Source organism: Lolium rigidum, chromosome 1 (assembly GCF_022539505.1).
Source record: "Lolium rigidum isolate FL_2022 chromosome 1, APGP_CSIRO_Lrig_0.1, whole genome shotgun sequence".
NCBI classification, from domain to species: domain Eukaryota; kingdom Viridiplantae; phylum Streptophyta; class Magnoliopsida; order Poales; family Poaceae; genus Lolium; species Lolium rigidum.
This window is the reverse complement of record NC_061508.1, coordinates 183,903,519-183,923,112: the sequence shown is the minus strand read 5'-3', so window position 1 is coordinate 183,923,112 and position 19,594 is coordinate 183,903,519. Positions and strand designations below refer to the sequence as shown.

General features: G+C 42.3%; 1 protein-coding gene across 1 annotated transcript; it reads left to right on the top strand.

The window, feature by feature from the left end:
* Positions 1-252: 252 nt before the first annotated feature.
* Positions 253-15,356, top strand: LOC124685910 (protein transport protein SEC23-like). Its single transcript, XM_047219935.1, has 14 exons — positions 253-395; positions 740-1,291; positions 1,377-1,592; positions 1,736-1,909; positions 2,635-2,796; positions 3,513-3,655; positions 4,072-4,147; positions 4,239-4,411; positions 4,505-4,586; positions 4,802-4,879; positions 13,590-13,751; positions 13,851-14,114; positions 14,381-14,485; positions 14,996-15,356. The coding sequence occupies exons 2-14, from the start codon at positions 782-784 to the stop codon at positions 15,137-15,139; spliced, it is 2,289 nt and encodes a 762-aa protein (XP_047075891.1). The 5' UTR covers positions 253-395; positions 740-781; the 3' UTR covers positions 15,140-15,356.
* The last annotated feature ends 4,238 nt before the right edge of the window (positions 15,357-19,594 follow it).

Below are 19,594 nucleotides of genomic sequence, written 5' to 3'. Positions count from 1 at the left end.
GAGGCTGCAGGGTTGCAAAGTTTGGGTACGCATCATGTATTTTACTCCTTAGATGTCCTTGCCGAACAAAGTTACTATGCTCTAACCATTCTCCAAACATCCTTTCATATCAATATTACGAATTTAAACACGATTTGTTAAAAAAATGAAATTCACGAGCTGATTTGTATTGATTGCTCAGTTTGTGAAAAAATGGGGATAGAAAAAAGTATCTTCACTTGGTGTAGTTTTTGGGGTTTCTCCGTTCCTGCCCAATAGACCCAGAACGGGTCAGAACCCCAGCTCCCCCGCTTCCGACTCCAGCGCCGCGGAAATACCTCTCGTCGCCGCCGCCGGGGAAGAGAAGTACAGCGCAGGCCTGCGCTGGCCGAAGACTCGCCACCTCGACGGCGAAGGTACTATCTTCCCCGCTTCTCTCTATTGGGCCGTCGCCCGCCGGGCAGGAGCCCAGCTTGATATCTGCCGCTACGCGAACCCTAACTTAGCTTGAGGTTGGTCTGATTCGGTCATCTTTTTCCAAGACAAGATGCTTCGATTTTGATCCATCCATTTACTCGCGAATTCGATTGGACTGTTCTAGGACCTTGATTTCCCAGAAATTTGGGGGTTTAACTGGCCCACACGTGCCTGTTTAAGTCCGCTATTAATTGGTTATTATTAATTGTCATGCAGTTCAGACAGCCTCGTGCTGTGCCTGTTTAAGTCCTAGTATATTAATTGGTTATTAATTGTCATGCAGATCAGACAGCCTCGTGCTTCAGGTAGAGCCTGATCACAGAGAATGGCCGAGTTCCTGCAACTCGAGATGCAAGATGGGGTAAGGATGACCTGGAATGTCATACCGGGCACCAAGCAGGATGCTGCTAACTGTGTTGTCCCTGTTTCTGCCATATATACTCCTCTCAACCCGAACACCGAAATTCCTGTTCTTCCTTATGCTCCCCTCCGCTGCCGCATCTGCCGTTCCATCCTCAACCCCTTCTCGATGGTCGACTTCAATTCAAAATTGTGGCTCTGCCCATTCTGCTTTCACCGCAACCACTTCCCCCAGCAATACTCTTCTGTTTCGCCAACCAACCTACCTACCGAACTGTATCCTCAATATGCTACTGTTGAGTATGTGGCCACTGCCGAAACAGGGCCTGTATCGCCACCAGTCTTCCTCTTTGTTGTTGACACTTGCATAATTGAGGAGGAAATTGGCTATCTGAAGTCTGCTCTAGCGCAAGCTGTTGAGCTATTGCCGGACCATTCCCTCGTTGGATTTATAACTTTCGGGACATATGTGCAGGTTATATTCGCCTTTCTCTCATAATTATTTCACTGCTTAATCTTCTGATCAAAAAATTGATAGGAATACATGCTGATCCATGTAGGTGCATGAATTGGGTTTTGGCTTGTTGCCTAAGTCATATGTGTTCAGGGGGACAAAGGAGGTTACCAAGGATCAAATTCTTGAGCAAATGGGTTTCTTTGCAGGGAAAACAAAACCAAAAACAGGTGTGATTGCTGGCGCAAGGGATGGTCTTTCAGCAGAAAGTATTGCTAGGTTCCTGTTGCCTGCTTCTGAGTGCGAGTTTATGTTGAATTCAGTTAAGAACTCTCCTTACTTATCCAGGAACTTGAGCAAATTTTAGGTCTCTAATGCAATATTTATTATTTCTCTATCGCAAAATAATATTTTTGGAAAAAAAATCAGTTGCAAATTGTTGATGTTTGTTTTCTATTTCTGCAGGTTATAGAAGAACTGCAAAAGGACCCGTGGCCTGTTTCTGCTGATCAGCGAGCATCAAGATGCACTGGTGCTGCGTTAAGTGTTGCAGCCGGTCTGTTGGGGGTTTGTGTACCTGGATCAGGTGCTAGAATTATGGCATTTATAGGTGGTCCGTCTACAGAGGGACCTGGTTCTGTAAGTCATTTCTGCAACGAATATCACATCTTATTTTCTTCTTTGTTGATGTTGTACATGTACAACCCTCCGTGTTCTGGTCATGCCACAGTGATAAGGGCAGAAACATGTCCCTACCCCCAGCAATAATTATTCAACATTTCTTAGCATGCTTTGGAGTATTTCTAACACCCTTGTCCCTTGCTCAGTTCAGCTCGTGTGCTTACTAATAGTTGTGAGTTAGTCCCAACTAGCTAGTTTAGCTGCTTTATTAAAGTAATAAGTTCAATATAGACCTTGGACGACCCCATGCTGAGTTATTACCTAGGTTGATCCTTTTAGTGTAAAACAAAGATGAAACCTTGATGTTGATATGTGATGGACATACCCAGGTATTATGTATTTAGAGTCCATGTGATGGATGTTTGTGGTTTGCTCACTTGCTCTGTGCTTTGCTGTTCCAGGGATAGTTTCTTATGTATTCTCTGTAGTGAAGCTGACCCAACTTTTGTACTTAAGTTAGCTCATAACTCATTTAAAATTATGGTGCCTTTTCTGATAAAGTAAGTTCCAGGGAATAAGAGTATGCAACATTTTTTGTGGTAATACTCCAGTTTGGAGATTTTTTGTTTGTTGAGAAGTTGGGGTTATCCTTGGGAAATAGCATGATACAGAACCTGGGTTTTCCTTAGAAAATAGCTTGATACATTAATACATTCTGATGATATTTTTTTGTGTAATGTCAGATAATATCTAAGCCCTTATCAGAGCCAATTCGTTCACACAAAGACCTCGATAAAGGTTCTGCTCCACTTTATAACAAAGCTGTTAAGTTCTACGAGGGGATTGCAAGTCAGCTTGTGCATCAAGGGCATGTGCTTGATCTATTTGCATGTGCACTTGATCAGGTTTGTCCCCTGCCCTTTGTTGTATAGATTATCCATATCACCTTTTCTTCGTCAAGAACAGGCATTAATTTGATAATGAGAATACTGTTTATTTTCTCTGTTTCGGTCACTGCCAATGTAGTAGACTTGAACCAGTGTTGCTGTGTATCATTCATACATACACTGCTACCGCATAAGCATGCTTGTCTCACCATAATGTGAAAAATATTAGGTGAAGCATTTATTGCCTTGAAACTATTTGTGTAAGCATTTTTTTTTTTGTCTTGGAAGTCCCATGATTTTTATTATGATTGTGTATGATGCTATTTCAGTCACTAAATTGATACTACTGCAAGCCTTTATTGTCTTGGAAGTTCCATGACTGCAAGATACTGTTATTTCAGAATTCAGGTGGATGCACCTAATCTCATAATGTAAACTTCTCTTAACCCGATTTGTTAGATAAACTTTGGCAAATTTTACCAGCTAAGAGAGTAGAGAATACATAGAGGAATGGCGACCCATTCTGAGTAGAACTGACAAGTCACTGATAATGTACAAACCACCTTCTTTTGGTAACTATCTAAAGTGCTTATGCAATAGGATTTGTCAAAAAAAAGTATAAGGCCAAATGTCAGCGAAAATCTATTGTTAGCGCACTGTTAACTTATGCATGATCTTCCAATGTCTATGCACAGCCGCCTTGATATGGTTAATAATATATTCTAATTCCTCAGGTTGGTGTTGCCGAGATGAAGGTTGCAGTGGAGAGAACTGGGGGAATAGTTGTGCTTGCAGAAAGTTTTGGCCATTCTGTTTTCAAAGATTCACTTAGACGCATTTTTCAGTCAAGCGATAATGACCTTGGCTTATCGTTCAAGTAAAGATACTCTTCTGCCTGCTTGGTTTAGCTGCATGTAGCATATTTATGTTTGGTTTGTCTTCTCTGCAAATATATTTTGGGAATTGCTTTGACTCTATTTTTACTGCAACCAGTATTGTCAGTTGCTGCTTTTAATTTATTTTCAAAGGCATCTATGACCATCATAGATAAGTTTAGTGCTCCCCAGTACTGATTGGGATTTAATTTTGAATTCTGATGCACTAATTGACTATGTTTCTCGAGACAAAAGTGCTTGTGTGATACATATACTTCGTTCTAATCATCCACATAGGTTCGTCATACATGAAACGGCAGTTTCAAGGGTGTAAAATACATTAATGCCACCGAGTAACCTGCCGCAGTACAGCTTTGTTATTGAACCATCTGTTTATGTATTTACATTATTTTTGCAGCGGTATATTTGAGATCAACTGCTCCAAGGATGTCAAAATTCAAGGCATCATTGGACCTTGTACTTCCCTTGAGAAGGTACAGTATGTGCTTAGTTACATGTTACTGTTTTAGAATGATGGCTGTATTCTGTACTTATTAGTCTTTTGGCATGTTGCTGCTTCTGCAGAAAAGTCCTCTATCCTCAGATACAGTGGTAGGTCAGGGGAACACTAGCGCTTGGAAGATGTGTGGTCTAGACAAGAAAACATCACTATGCCTAGTATTTGATATTGTCAGAAAAGATGCCCCAGACACAACCGATCAATCGAAAAATGAGTTCTACTTCCAATTCTTAACCTAGTATGGAATCTGCTATCCCCCTTCCATCTCCTTGTTGAACAGTTGATACTGTTGCAGAAGTATATGTGTCTGACTTGGAGGTGCCACATGCAGTTATCAGCATCATGATGGCCAGATGAGATTGCGATCGACTACAATTTTGAGAAGATGGGTTGCTGGTTCTGGCAGTGTGCAGGTAAGTTTTACTTCGTGCACCTTGATGAGTTTTTTTTTTCTTTTAAATGTTTTCTCCTTTCGTTGTACCCATTTCTCAGAATTTAGTTAGCTGAACAATTCTACTGAACCCATTTCATTGTGTTACCCTACCCAGTGTTTCAGTGTTTCCTCAATCCTTTTAGAAAGAAAAGCAATGCAATATTGTTACTTATTGGATTATTTCATGTGCTGTAGGAGCTAATAACTGGCTTCGATCAAGAGGCAGCAGCAGCAGTCATGGCACGCTTGGTCTCATTCAAGATGGAAGCTGAGGTACTTTCTGGTAGCCTGTTACTCTCCTTAAATTGTTTCAACACTTAATGTGGCCATGACAGACCATCCTTTATGTTTTGGAGATCAAATATAGCATCATAAAAATTTTGGAAGCATGAAATTCAGCCTTGCATATCTTCTGTTTATGCGATATATATACAACAGCCTTCCTTTTCTGTTAGGATTGTTCGTGGCAAATTTACGGTTTGCTTGTAGAAAAATGTGTTAAACCCAGTTTCATTATTTCATACTGACCCAGGTCCTGCACAAGAGTTTGTGACTTAGGGGTAAGTCAAGTCAGACCTATAAACATTATATGTGCTTAGACTTGTGGAATTAAGAATACAGAATTAAGGGCCTCTTTGTTTGTGCTTCTACTGGCTTTCCACGGAAATAAGCCACCAAATCCATTGGCGGAGCCAGGATAACAACTCTGTGTTGTCAGCTTAATGCTGTGTAGTCAAATACATGTGTTTGTATAAATTTTTAATGGGATTTTTATTTTCGTGCCCTCAGGTCCTTAGTTGTACTCAGTTTTTCCCAGCTCCTTAGTTTTTCCACAGTTTTCCCAAACCCTCAGAAGGAGCTCGGACGGGAGGATTCTTGTTTAGTTGACTTCCGTGCTGACGTGTGGGGCCGTGTCGCGTGGGGCTGGTAGAAAGGGACCACGTGGGACAGGACGAGACCGCGTTTGGTTGTACGTGAGAGCTCGGTTCTGTCTCTCTCTGCCCAAATAGTCATTTTTCAGAGCGCCTTTTTCCCCTCTCGCACAGTTCTCTCTTTTTTCACCAAATTAGTATCAAATCTAGAGAAGCTTCTATTTCTGTCTTTCTTCGGTGATTGTTGCCTTTTAGCCCTCTTTTTTTGCCCTATATGGTAATAAATCTAGTAGCAAATCTAGAAGCTAGGATAGGATAAATTCACAGCAGCATAATAAATCCAGAAAACTAAGTATAATACATAAACTGCATACAGCAGCCAAAAGCAGCCAATAACGATGTTAATATTCACGACAAACTAAGATGAAAATAATACAAGACGCAATGTATGGCCAACATGAAGATTAGGATACCCCAGGATGAATGAATTTGTTCTTCATTCGAGCATATATTTCTTCGTCGCTCCATTACGTGATCGAAGGAAATATTCATTGAACTCATTCGTACTGCGGTGTGCGATCAACATCCTCCAAACGTTATGGCCTTTGTTCATTTCTCGATCGTAGTTTCCTAATCTATCCACACGTCATCGGCCACTCATCTCGGTTCTTTATATCATCAAAGTACTCTCCGATATAACCCAAATCCGCGTACTAGATGCGACCGAGTCGAAGTGTCGGGTGCACTCAGGTGTCGATGGAGATACACCGGATATAATGGACGAAGAAGGCATGATCGCCAATGTTACGATGGCATGGAGAGAGCGGCTCTCGGTGTCCACACGGTACACCAATGGTTGACCTTCCTCCAAATGCACATTGTCATTGCCGCCGCCCAACAACACAACGTGAGATCACCATCCGACTTCACAAGGTAGAACTTGTCATTTCCAAGTTCTGGAAATAAAAGTAGTGTCTCCATGTTGACAATGCTTGCGCGCTGCTCCAACTGGACATTGTTGGTGCACACTAATTTTCCGAACTCAAAATTGTTCATAGCTATTGCATACAATTCACCATTGAACGGGGTAATGCAACGCAGAGAATGGTTCTCGATCAAAAATCTTCCTTCTCCCCAATCTTCATCTATACCCTTATAGTTGGAGTGCTCTCATCGACCCAAGCAATTTCCGCCGGGTAATCTGTGGAAACGAAGACCATAGTCGGGGACTTCATTACAACGACTGACTCCATAATAACACATGGCATCTGCGCCTCAAACATAGTGTTCAATGTCTTTGTGAGTGGGTTCAGAAGCCGTATCTTGTGCGGCTGATTCTTCAGGGCAAGCACGATGACGCCACGGCAAAAGCCAACGAAGTAGTATCTAAAATATATTGATGAAGATAACATTCAACACTAAGATGTTTACGATTGAAAATAAAAATAGATTAACTCTATAGATATGGAGGAATTTGAACCTTGCATGAACTTCCGTTATATCGATGGTGACGTAGCGGGATGTGCGGAGGTGGAGGAAGGTGAACTCAGCGGCGCGTGGAAGGGCGTGTTATACCATGATCCATTCGTGCAGGTGCACGTCGGGCTCAGGTAAACTTGAGCGCCAATTTCTACAAACTTGCCTCAAAGCAGAGTAGGTGTCCACGTACTCCTCGTTCGCCAGTCGCCGATCTTGTGAAGTGGTCCGTCAGCCATGAGAGAGGCCCAGTTCACGGAACTACTTTGAGGCTGCTTACTGGCGATGGACAACTTCACAAGATCGGCGACTGCTTACTGGCGAACGAGGAGTACGTGGACACCTACTCTGCTTTGAGGCAACTTTGTAGAAATTGGCGCTCAGATTTACCTGAGCCCGACGTGCACCTGCACGAATGGATCATGGTAGAACACACCCTTCCACGCGCCGTTGAGTTCACCTTCCTCCACCTCCGCACATCCCGCTACGTCACCATCGATCTAACGGAAGTTCATGCAAGGTTCAAATTCCTCCATATCTATAGAGTTAATCTATTTTTATTTTCGATCGTAAACATCTTAGTGCTGAATGTTATCTTCATCATTATATTTTAGATACTACTTCGTCGGTTTTTGCCGTGGCGTCATCGTGCTTGCCCTGAAGAACTAGCCGCACAAGATACGGCTTTTGAACTCACTCACAAAGACATTGAACACTATGTTTGAGGTGCATATGCCATCTGTTATTCTGGAGTCAGTCGCTGTAATGAAGTCTCCGACTATGGTCTTCGTTTCCACAGATTACCCGTCGGAAATTGCTTGGGTCGATGAGAGCACTCCAACTAAGGGTGTAGATGAAGATTGGGGAGAAGGAAGATTTTCGATCGAGCACCATTCTCTGCGTTGCATTACCCCGTTCAATGGTGAATTGTATGCAATAGCTATGAACAATTTTGAGTTTGGAAAATTAGTGTGCACCAACAATGTCCAGTTGCGAGCACTATCAACATGGAGACACTATTTTCATTTCTAGAACTTGGAAATGACAAGTTCTACCTTGTGAAGTCGGATGGTGATATGCTGCTTGTGTTGTTGGGCGGCGGCAGTGACAACAGGCATTTGGAGGAAGGTCAACCATTGGTGTACCGTGTGGACACTGAGAGCCGCTCTCTCCATGCTGTCAGTAACATTGGCAGTCCTGCCTTCTTCGTCCATTATATCCGCTGTATCTCCGTCTCTCCGTCGACACCAGAGTGCACCCGACACTTCGACCTGGCTGCATCTACTACGCGGATTTGGGCTATATCAGATAGTACTTTGATGATATAAATGCCTGAGATGAGTCGCCACTACGTGTGGATAGATTAGGAAACTACGGCTGAGAAATGAATAAAGGCCATACCGTTTGGAGGATGTATTGGCTGCACACTGCAGACGGAAGGAGTTCAATGAATATTTCCTTCAGATCAGAGAATGGAGCGACGAAGAAATATATGCTGAATGAAGAACAGATTCATTCATCCTGGGGTATCCTAATCTTCATGTTGGTCATACATTGCGTCTTGTATTATTTCAGTTTAGTTTGTCGTGAACATTAACATCGTCATTGGCTGTTGTATGAATTTTATGTATTATACTTAGTTTTCTGGATTTATTATGTTGTTGTGAATTTATCCTATACTAGCTTCTAGATTTGCTACTAGATTTGTTACCATATTGGCCAAAAAACGAGGGCCAAAAGGCAACAATCATTGAAGAAAGACAGAAATAGAAGCTTCTCTAGATTTGATACTAATTTGGTGAAAAGAGAGAAGTGAGAGAGGGGAAAAAAGCGCTCTGAAAAAAGCCAATTTGGGCCGAGAGAGACAAAACCGAGCTCTCACGTACAACCAAACGCGGTCTCGTCCTGTCTCACGCGGTCCCTTTCTACCAGCCCCACGCGACACGTCAGCACGGAACGGTCAACTAAATGGGAATCCTCCTATCCGAGCTACTCCTTCGGTTTCAGACAAGGGCTTGGGGAAAACTGAGGAAAAACTAAGGAGCTGGGGAAAACTAAGTACAACTAAGGACCTGAGGGCACGAAAATAGAAATCCCATTTTTAATTCTTTTTTGCACACTTCCAGCTTATATTGTTGAAAAACTGTGTTCTCATTTGACTACACAGCTCAGGTGTGGCTCCACCGCTGACCCAATCAAAACAAAGGGATCGGCTTTGTTGTGGGCTTTGCCAAGCCACCCACGAAACAGCCAGACAAGAAAAAGTACCTCGAGAGGTGCTTCCCACGGCTTCCAACTCAACTCCCCCAAAAAAAATTGGGCTGTGTGGCTTTTGCCTTACAGTAAATAGTCAAAAAAAAGTTTAATCTAATATAATTAGAGTTTGCTTATTGTTCAAGTAAATTTAGCAAAACTCCAGGTCTAATAACAAGTGTACAGATTTAAGGGCCATTTTGCAGAACCACAGATTTAGGGCCAACTTGTATCACAAAACTATGAGTCGTGGACCAGCTCCATGCTGACACTCGTTCAGTTGGATTGGTAGTCAAGCGATTTGACGTGGTGCGTGGAGTCCATGGTTTTGTAATTTTGACCTATGTGAGCCGGTGGTCAGACCGGGTGGGGATATGGACGCATCCTGAGAATTCAGGAGATAGGCCAGTACCTTCTGCTCGGCAGATGATCGAGGGACTACTCTCAGGTCCGAGCCTGACCACCTTCTTTGGCGATGGACTGCCAGCGGCACCTACATGGCACGGTCGGCATACACTGGCCAAGTTCCACGGCTCGCTAGCTTGCCCGGCTTGGAAACACATCTAGAAAGCCTGGGCACCACCGCGGGTGAAGTTCTTCGAGTGGCTGGCCTTCCAAGATCGTTGCTGGACGGCAGATCGTCTTGAACGCCATGGCCTACAACATCATCCTCGCTGCATCAGGGGCGGATCCAAGGCGGGGCAAGCGGGGGCCTGGCCACCCCCAATGATCGGCCACCCCCATGAACAAACAGTGGCCATTACTAATTACATTGCTACTTAGATTTTTATACGGCCATTTAACTAAAAGCCTTGCTGCCACATGTCCCAGAGGCCAGAGCCCAACTAGCACATGGATTGACTTAGGCTAACTGCCACACGATCTACTCAGCGTCCTGTAGATCAGCGTATCTGAGGCATGGAGTGGTTAGGCCCTGTTTGTTTGGGCTTCTGCTTCTGCTTTTGGGTCCAAAAGCGGAAGCCCAAACAAACGACCCAAAATGAAAAAGCGCTGCGTAAAAGCGCTGGGAGGAAATGAACTAAGCGAGCGAGATGGGAAGCTAGTCGAGAGGTGCTTTCCTCAGCTTTTGCTGCTTCCCGAGTTGAAGCGGACGGAAGTGCCCCCTATCCTTGAGATTATTTACAAAAAAACTGCCACTCCCTATCCCAACCCGCCCAACCCGCCCGTTTCCATCCCCTTCTCTTCTCCCGTTCGTCCTCTGGGGCATGGCAGAGGATTAGGGTTAGCCGCCGCTGCAGCTGTCCCCCGCCCCTGCCGCCGTTCTTGGCCGCCGACGTACATGGACTCCTCCCCGCGCCGTTCCTGCTGCACTCTTCTTCACCGCTCGCCGTGGCGGGTGGAGCTCGTCCCCGCCGTTCGCCGTTCCCGGCCGTCCTCGCCGCCGCTGTCGCTCCCCGTCCTCGCCACCGTTCCCCGCCTCCAGCGTGCCCCGGCCGCCGCTCGGCCGTCCTCGCCGCCGCCGCCGTCCCCGGTTGTCCTCGCCGCCGCCGCCGTCCCCGGTTGTATTCTGAAGTGTTGTTTACCTGTGCAAATTCGTGCCTGTCTGTGTAGCATACTCGTAGCTCCTCCGGTTACCGGCCGCTGGATGTTGTGCGATGCAGTGATTCCTGTATTCTTGGTGGATGTGCACACTTGCGCTGTGCCCATGTATGTGTTCGATGTATGTATGTATTCTAGAAAAAATCAGATCTGAATGCTTCGGATCTGTTGGTCAATAGTATTTGGTAATACCAACGATAATTATTTTTGTGATTATAACCTACTTACACAATATGTTCAAAATATCGGAGTAATGAGAAACTTTGCTCAGATAATGTGTAACCTTTTTGGGTTTCGTATGGACACGTATTGTAATATATTGCAGGCATGAGAAACTTGTACTCCAAATATAGTTGTCACAAATAATTCGTTTTATAAGTCAAAAGCCAAAATCCCAAATAAATTTTAACCAAATTATTCCAATACAAAGCGCGTTCATAATATATTTTAGTTAAATAGATAATTGAGGTAATTCAGCTCTTATACATAGTAATTATGTAATACAACAGTTAAAAATAGCTAACTTGTTTCAAATCGGCATTTATACATCTTTCAGAGATTCAAGGGCATTTTAGAGATTTCATCCTTCATAACAGCTGCAGCTGCCATTAAAAGCACTTCTACCAAACATCAAATATCTGCTTCTCACAGCTGCTTCCCACAGCTGCTTTTTCACAGCTCACCAGCTACAGCTGCTTTTCAAAAGCTGCAGCCCAAACAAACAGACCCTTAGAACCCTTAGCGGTCTGTTTCCTCTAATAGTATTACTAGATGATCGATCGCCGCCACCTCCACCCGTGCAAGCTATGGAAGTATCAACCATACCTCTCGCTGTTACTGACCGTCCGGAAGAGGCTGCTACTGAGATTGTCCTTCTCCTCTTCCGCATCATAACTCAGGCACTCAGCGATGCTGCGGCGTCTACCGCTGTCGGCTTGCCGCATGCCGTATCGTCGAGTGAATTCACCAATAGATTATTTGCCAGGGTATGACCGTAATGTTTTTCTAGTTTAATGTTGTAATAATGGATAACACATTTGTTTCTAATCTTTTAGATAAGAGTTAGAGATCCAATTTTATCTTTTCTTTAATTTAGTTAGACTTCTTTTAGATAAAACATGAAGAGAAAAAACACCAACATAACTTATTGCTTTTTGTGAGTCACCTTGGATCCTTGTGCCCTAAAAATTCAGATTCTGCTTAGACTTATATCAGCACCATTACGAGGTATTAACTAGCACGATCTTGTAAGCAATCATAAAGCTGAATTTGAACCTATTGTTGTAAAAATTGTGTCATTGTATTTATTATATATATGTGAAAAAAATCAAACAAAGTATTGGTGTGTACAGTTGCAAAAAAAACACTAGTTCCTGTCAGGCCAGCGCATCTCGGCCCCCCCCTATGGTCAAATCCTGGATCCGCCCCTCGCTGCATGCTCTGTGACCAGGAGCCAGAGACCATGTGCCACCTGCTCATCGAATGCCCATTCTCCAAGCAGGGTTGGCACAAAGTTTTGTCCTGGCTTCGGATGACCTGTAGGCCCCCAAGCAACGCTGATACTTCTCTGATCGACTGGCTTGTCGCTGTGAAACCTGGCAACCCCGAAGCCACTGCGCAAAGGCCTAGGCACCACTGCACTGCTCGTGCCCTGGATGCTCTGGAAACACCGGAATGCTTGTGTCTTTCAAGGGGCACGACCCTCCTTCAGAAAAATCATGTCCGCGATCAAGGACGAGGCAGCCCTCTGGGCGCAGGCCGGCGCACTTGGTTTGAGAGTGTTCTGCCGACAACCTGAGACGTACACTAGGGCTTTTTATTTCTATGCTGTAACTCACCTCTTAGGAGGCCTGTAAACTCAACCCTATCTGTTCAATGAAATGAGATGCTAAGGTCCTTCACGTTTTCTCAAAAAAATATGGACACACCCTACAGCCCATTAGTTTCATGATACAAATGATCCTTAAATCTGTAGCTCTGTGAAATTGGTCTGACAGTTTGTAGTTTGTGCTAGTTTGTTCATTTATTCTGTAGTTTTATGAAATATTTACTTGGTCCATTTGCTGGGTTGGAGGCAATACTTTAGTCCGATAAAGAGAGCAATCCTAAAAATTATCTTATTGATTGAGGATGTGAAGAAAATTGAAATCACCACATTAGTAGGAGCCTAGGAGGATCAAAAGGTTTCCTACATTGGATTAGATGTCACACTAGATCGGTACATTCCAATTATAATGCTTGAGATTTCTCCTTTAACCACTTCTTCTATAAGAAGACATCGTCTAAAAAGGATGACATACATAAACTCAGTTTCTAAGTAGGCATGCCATACATGCTTTGTTAGAAATGAAACCATTAAGAGTTCGTTTGGCACCCATCATTTTGTTTCATTTGGCAGAAATGAAATTGATGATATCATTTCATTCAGCAAATTTACAGAGATGACAGGGTACCAAGAGGAATTAAGGTTAGGCATGGGATGAAATCCATGGAATTCTCAACTGAATTATAATACCAATTCCGTGGCAGCCAAACAAAGGTTATTTCTCGGAATCACAAATGAATCACTTGATTCCAGCCCCAAATGATGGAAGCCAAACGAGCTCTAAGAGGAAACCTCTTATACATTGCATAGGAAACAAACTTTGACCATAAAGGAAACAGTTCGCTCCTCAAGCACTCAATTAGTTTCAGTTATAATTTGCTGCCACAGTTATTGTTGCTGCTTGCATGTTCTGACATGAGTTCCATCTTTGACTATTCCTATATGTAAAGCTTGCTATATTCCTCTTTTTATAGCATGTTGTTGGTGTTTCTTTCAGGTTGATTTTGACCCTGTAAGATGGCTTGACCGAGCATTGATTAGTTTATGTTCGAAATTTGGAGACTATCAGAAGGAAACACCTTCATCTTTCAGTTTATCGCCGCGCCTATCAATTTTTCCGCAGTTTATATTTAACTTGAGACGCTCTCAGTTTGTTCAGGTAAAGCATTTTTTTTGCCCTAATTCAGTGAGTCATGCTGATTAAAAGATCAAGTGGAAATTATATTTCTCTTTGCTCATAGTTAATTACCCGATGCAGGTTTTCAATAATAGTCCAGATGAAACTGCTTATTTCAGGATGATGTTAAACAGAGAGAATGTAGCGAATGCAGTTGTGATGATCCAGCCATCGCTTATATCATATTCATTTCAGTCAGAACCAGAGCCTGTGCTATTGGATGTAACTGCAATTGCTCCTGACAGGATCCTTTTGTTGGATTCTTATTTTACCATTGTCGTATTTCATGGGATAACGATCGCACAGTGGCGAAAGGCTGGTTACCAAGATCAAGAAGGGCATGAGGTAAATTTTCGTTGCCCAAAAACCATGATAACAATAGAATAATTTTTCTGCTCCATGTTGCCTTTATTGCAAGTTTGTGGAAAATTTATCTGTGGATTTTTTCTAAAATTTTTCCAAGAAGAATTCATAGAAAACATGAATGCTAGATATTTTGCATTTGATGGTGTATAATTAGTATGCATGTTAAGAAAAATCATGTGAACTGCTTTAAATATAGTACTATATGCAACAGGCATCTCGAAAAGCTGATCTTGTATAATGTTCAGGTGTTTGCTAAATTGTTGCGTGACCCCAAGGAGGAAGCTGATTCGATAATCAAGGAACGCTTTCCTGTGCCTCGTTTGGTTGTCTGCGATCAATATGGTTCTCAGGTAATTTGTTTCTACTTAATCTGTCAGTGCAATCTGCAAAAGAACTCTTATAGAGGAAAATCGATCTCATGTCAAAACCCCCCATGGAAGAGCTTGTACCTCCCATGCAACAAGGTGCTTAGATAATTTATACAAGCTGGACTCGTTAGCGACAATGCCAACCCTGAAGCGTGAAACATCCCACACTGGCAACATGGCTGGGAATTTAGTCCCTAACTTCCCTTGCAAGTTGCAAGCATCGCATTGGACATGACCTTTGGGGTCAGGAGTGCAATTCCTGAACCTGCAGTGATAGTTGCAACTACAGTGGATTTAGATCACATATAAATTTTAGTAAATGCTCACAGTTTTAATAATTTTTGAACGGGATGGTCAAAATTTGGCCTGCGAATAGCAATTAATAAGTCACTGATGATCAGTTAGTGTTTTCAAAGCATACTCAGTGCCAGATTAAAAACGATCAGCATTTCATATAATTTATTTACTTTTACTTTATTTATGGAATTGCAGGCTCGATTCTTACTGGCAAAGCTTAATCCATCTGTGACGTATAACTCTGACAACCCTCCGCCTCCTGGAGGGGATGTCATATTCACAGATGATGCAAGCTTCCAGGTCTTCATGGATCATCTCCAGCGGTTGGCAGTTCATTAGAACTTGGAGGTGCAGCAGTTTTGCCAATGATATCTTCTGGTGTACAGCAAGAACTTTTTTTTGTATGTGTATAATTAGTATGCATGTTGCCACTTGCTACATCTGTGGCGACGGATAGTAAGGTTTATTTCGTGTAACCCAGGACGGAAAATCATACATTGTCCGTCTTACCCTTCTTGATTGATCGTGGCTAGCTCCAAATAAGATTTTAGCTTTATAGCCTGGTCATCAGCTTGGTACTATCCAGTGTTTAACTGTATATCTTTTATCTCGATTTGTATTATGTATGTAGATTTGAAATTTTGTGGCATGTTAGATACTAGTAGTGGTATCATAGTTTATAGGTTTTTAAAATTTTAATTTTTTTCCAAAGGTTTCTATTTGTTACTGCGACATGATGTGTTGAGGTGGCTTGCTGGGACGGGGGACTTCAAAATCGTTTTCTTTTTGAGTTACATTACATGAAAACAGAATCGGCTTCTAATCTTGTAAGGTTGCTGAAAACGCGGACAATCACGTTAGTGTAATATAGGAACATGGGAGCCGAATTGAGTTTGTGTACCTGCTTTGCGGCTTCTGTTTCTAGATAATTCACAAAAGAAAGAACTTCTGTTTCTTGATGATTGATTGTAGTGAAACAAAAATGTTCTCCGATTCTTTACCAGTTCCTACTCAGCCATAAACGCATCCACGTAATTATTCGTTCATCCTTGTTGCACGATGTCAGATTATTTATTATGCAATAGCCCTGTCGTGTTGAGAGTATGAATTCTTAATTAGGACTTAGGAGTACTATGGTAAATATTATAAAAAAAAAGCATCAAGTTCTCTCCTGCTTCATCCACAGATTTGGCGTCTACAACATCATGGACGGCATCAACAACGGTCATGATGATGCTGGAGCGACTTTCCCATTCGTGACTATGTGCTCCTCATCCCAAATCTTGCGCTACTGTTTGTTCCATATTTATATATGTTGCATGTGCTTAGTCTGATGTGTAGGCTAGTGCATCTGTGATATTGCTTTCCGTAATTAAACTCACTCGGAAATTGGCTAATCATTTAACAATTCATAAATCTTATATGCTAAGGCAATTATCACCGTCCGGTTTTGCTCCTGCACCCAAACCGATCCCGTTTACGGGTTCTAATTTCAAAAGATGGTAGATTAAGACCTACTTGTGGGTCATTGCTATGGGCGTGCGTCGAGTTGCGGATGGTACTCCCAGAGATCTGCTTACTCCTGATGAGGATAAAGAGTTCGGGAGGCCACCGTACTCTTTGTGGGTGCCATCCTAAGTGTGCTTGGAGACAAGTTGTTTGATGCTTCTCTGCACATCCGAAATGAGAAGGAACTATAAGATGCACTGGACGCAAATTTCAGTGCCGCTGATGCTGGAGGTGAATTGTATGCTGTGGAGCAATTCAATGAAAACAACATGGTTGAGATTGATCTGTAGTGGAACATGCTCATGAGCTACAAATAATGGCAAAGGAACTCGAGCTCCTCCAGTGTGTGCTACCAGACAAGTTTGTCGCATGATACATTGTCGCTAAGCTTCCCCTTCGTGGAGGAACTTCGCCACTTCTCTGAAACATCATAGGCATGAGTTTTTGTTAAGAATATCATTGGCTCTCTGGATTTTTTAAGAGAAGGCAAGGGCAAAAGACACACACAATGTTGGAGCCGAGAGACGTGTTGCTGCCAGTATGATGCAGAAAATACCCACAAGTTCAAGGAGAAGAACAAGCGAGTCACCTAGACCACCAATTTCAAGAAGGGGAAACAAAAAACAAAGATCTTTGCTGGGTGTGTGGCGAGAAGAGCCATTGGGATTATAGTTATCCACACTGCAAGGGGAAGAAAAGTTAGGCCGGACATAACTCAAATTCTGTCAATATGATCGGTAGCAACAGTAAGGAAGGAACTTTAGGGTACAATAATTTATCACCTACTCTTCTTTCAGTGTTTCAGCCCACAAAATGGTGGGTTGATACGGGTGCTAATGTTCATGTGTGTGCTGACATCTCCATGTTTATCTTTTCTCAGGCCCAAGGTTCCTCTATCATGATGGGGAATGCGTTACATGCTACTGTTCTTGGTGTTAGCACGGTAGATCTGAAGTTTACTTTAGGCAAGATCGTGCAACCGAAGAGCGTGCTACATGTCCCTTCTATCAGGAAGAATCTTGTTAGTGTCTCCTATCTTCTTAAAGATGGGTTTAAATTAGTGTTTGATTCCAATAAATTTGTATTGTATAAGTGTGGAACTATTGTTGGAAAGGGTTATGAATGTGAAGGCATGTTTCACTTCTCTTTGGATGACTTCTATGATAATGTTGTGAACCATAAAAGCACTTGTGTTAATAAGACTAATCTTTTACATTCACGACTCAATCATATTAATTTCGGTTGTATGTCGTGGCTTTCCTATATGATTTTAATTCCAAAGTTCACCTTTGTCAAAGGCTCCAAGTGTCATGTTTTTGTGCAAGCAAAGAAGCCCCGCAAGACTCACAAGCCTGCGTAGGTAAGAAACTGGGCACCCCTAGAGCTCATACATTCATATCTATGTGAAATGAATGGTGAGTTGACAAGAGGTGGAAAGAAATATTTTATGACTTTGAGTGATGATTCCACTAGGTATTGTTATGTCTCTATCTCCTGTAAACTAAAGATGAGGCTCTTGATTACTTTAAAATCTATAAGACTGAAGTTCAAAATCAACTTGAAAGAAAGATAAAAAGGGTCTGGTCCCATCGTGGTGGAGAGTACTTTTCTAATGAGTTCAATTTATTTTATCCGGAACATGGTATAATCTATGAGAGGATGCCTCCCAATTCCCCACAATCCAATGGGATTGCAGAAAGGAAAAAAGATACTTCGGGTTTACCGAAGGAATGGTTGGGGAGGATATATTGACTTCGTGCCATGTCCTAAACCGTGTTCCAACTAAGAATAAATAGATTACCCCATATGAGGAATGGGAAAATAAAAGGCCAACACTGTCCTACCTACGGACTTGGGGTTGTTTGGTGAAAGTGAATTTTTTCCAATCAACAAGAAGCGAAAGGTTGGACCAAAAACCATGAATTGTAGCATTTCTTATAGATTTATTATGGTGAAATCTGGAGTGGATGACATGAATGCTAGTACCATCTAATTGGACCAAAAACCAAAGATGCTACATTTTTTGAGTATATATTTGCTATGAGAGATGTGCATAGCTTTTCTAATTGGGAATCTGATCCAATTCTTGGAACTCCTATGAAGTTTTGTGAGGAATTTGATGATAAGAGTTCATATTTTGATGAAGATGACAATGAAGCGCCCACAATGAGCAAAATACAGAAGACTACAAAGTCTTTTATCAATGAGTTCATTACGTACCTCGTGATGATACTCCCGCCTCCATTTCGGAAGCTCTTGCATCTCCTGACGCAGACTACTAGAATGAAGCTACTTAAAGAGAGATGGATTCCATCTTGGCTAATGAAAATTGGAAGTTAACTAAACGTCCTAATGGATGCAAACACATATGATATAAATGGGTACTTAAGAAGAAGTTTTGATCTGTTGATACTATTGAGAAATGCAAAGCTAGCTCGGCGTGCGGCTAAAGGCTATACTGAAAAGGAAGGCGGTGATTTCTTTGATAACGTGTGGCTAGATTTACCATAGTTCGAGTATTGTTGTCATTGGCTGCCTCACATGGTCTTCTCGTTCATCAAAATAACATTAACACGAATTTACTAAATGGAGAGTTGGACAAGGAAATTTACATGGATTGGCCTGATGGTTTTCTACTAGAAGGTCAAGATAGAAACATGTGTAAGTTAAATAAATCTGTGTATGGCCTCAAACAAGCTCCCAAACAATGGGATGGGAAGTTTGAAAGAACTTTGACATCTATGAGATTTGTTACAAATGAAGCAGGTAAATGTGTGTACTGCCGCCATGGTGGGGGCGAGAGAGTTGTCCTATGTTTGTATGTGGATCACATACTAAGTTTTAGGACAGGTCTCAAAGTGATTGAGGAGGTCAACACCTTCGTATCAGAGTGTTTCGAGATGAAAGATCTTGGAAAATTTGATGTTTTATTAAACATCAAGCTGCTGATAAATGAAAATAATGGCCGGGTTCACACTTGTGCAATCTCATTATATTGAGAAGGTGTTGAGCATATTGGGTTATGCTGATTGCAAATTTTCTCCCACACCTTATGATCATAGTATGTTGCTTAGAAATAATGAGAAGTCAACTAGAGATCAATTCAGATACTCTGAAATTATTGGGTCACTCATGTATTTAGCCTGCACTATGAGACCTGACATATCGTTTGTTGTGAGCAAATTTAGCTGGTTTGTAGCAAACCCGGGAGATGATCATTGGCATGCTCTTGAGAGAGTAATGTGCTATCTGTTATCACCAGAATTTGACCGAGTCAGAGGTGGG

What these genes read in the sequence shown, in the direction of transcription:
- LOC124685910 (XM_047219935.1), top strand. Translation starts at nt 782, where the DNA reads ATGGCCGAGTTCCTGCAACTCGAGATGCAAGATGGGGTAAGGATGACC. An exon ending in GCGAGTTTATGTTGAATTCA is followed by an intron (nt 1,593 to 1,735) that starts GTTAAGAACTCT and finishes CTATTTCTGCAG; the next exon opens with GTTATAGAAGAACTGCAAAA. An exon ending in TACTTCCAATTCTTAACCTA is followed by an intron (nt 4,412 to 4,504) that starts GTATGGAATCTG and finishes TGCCACATGCAG; the next exon opens with TTATCAGCATCATGATGGCC.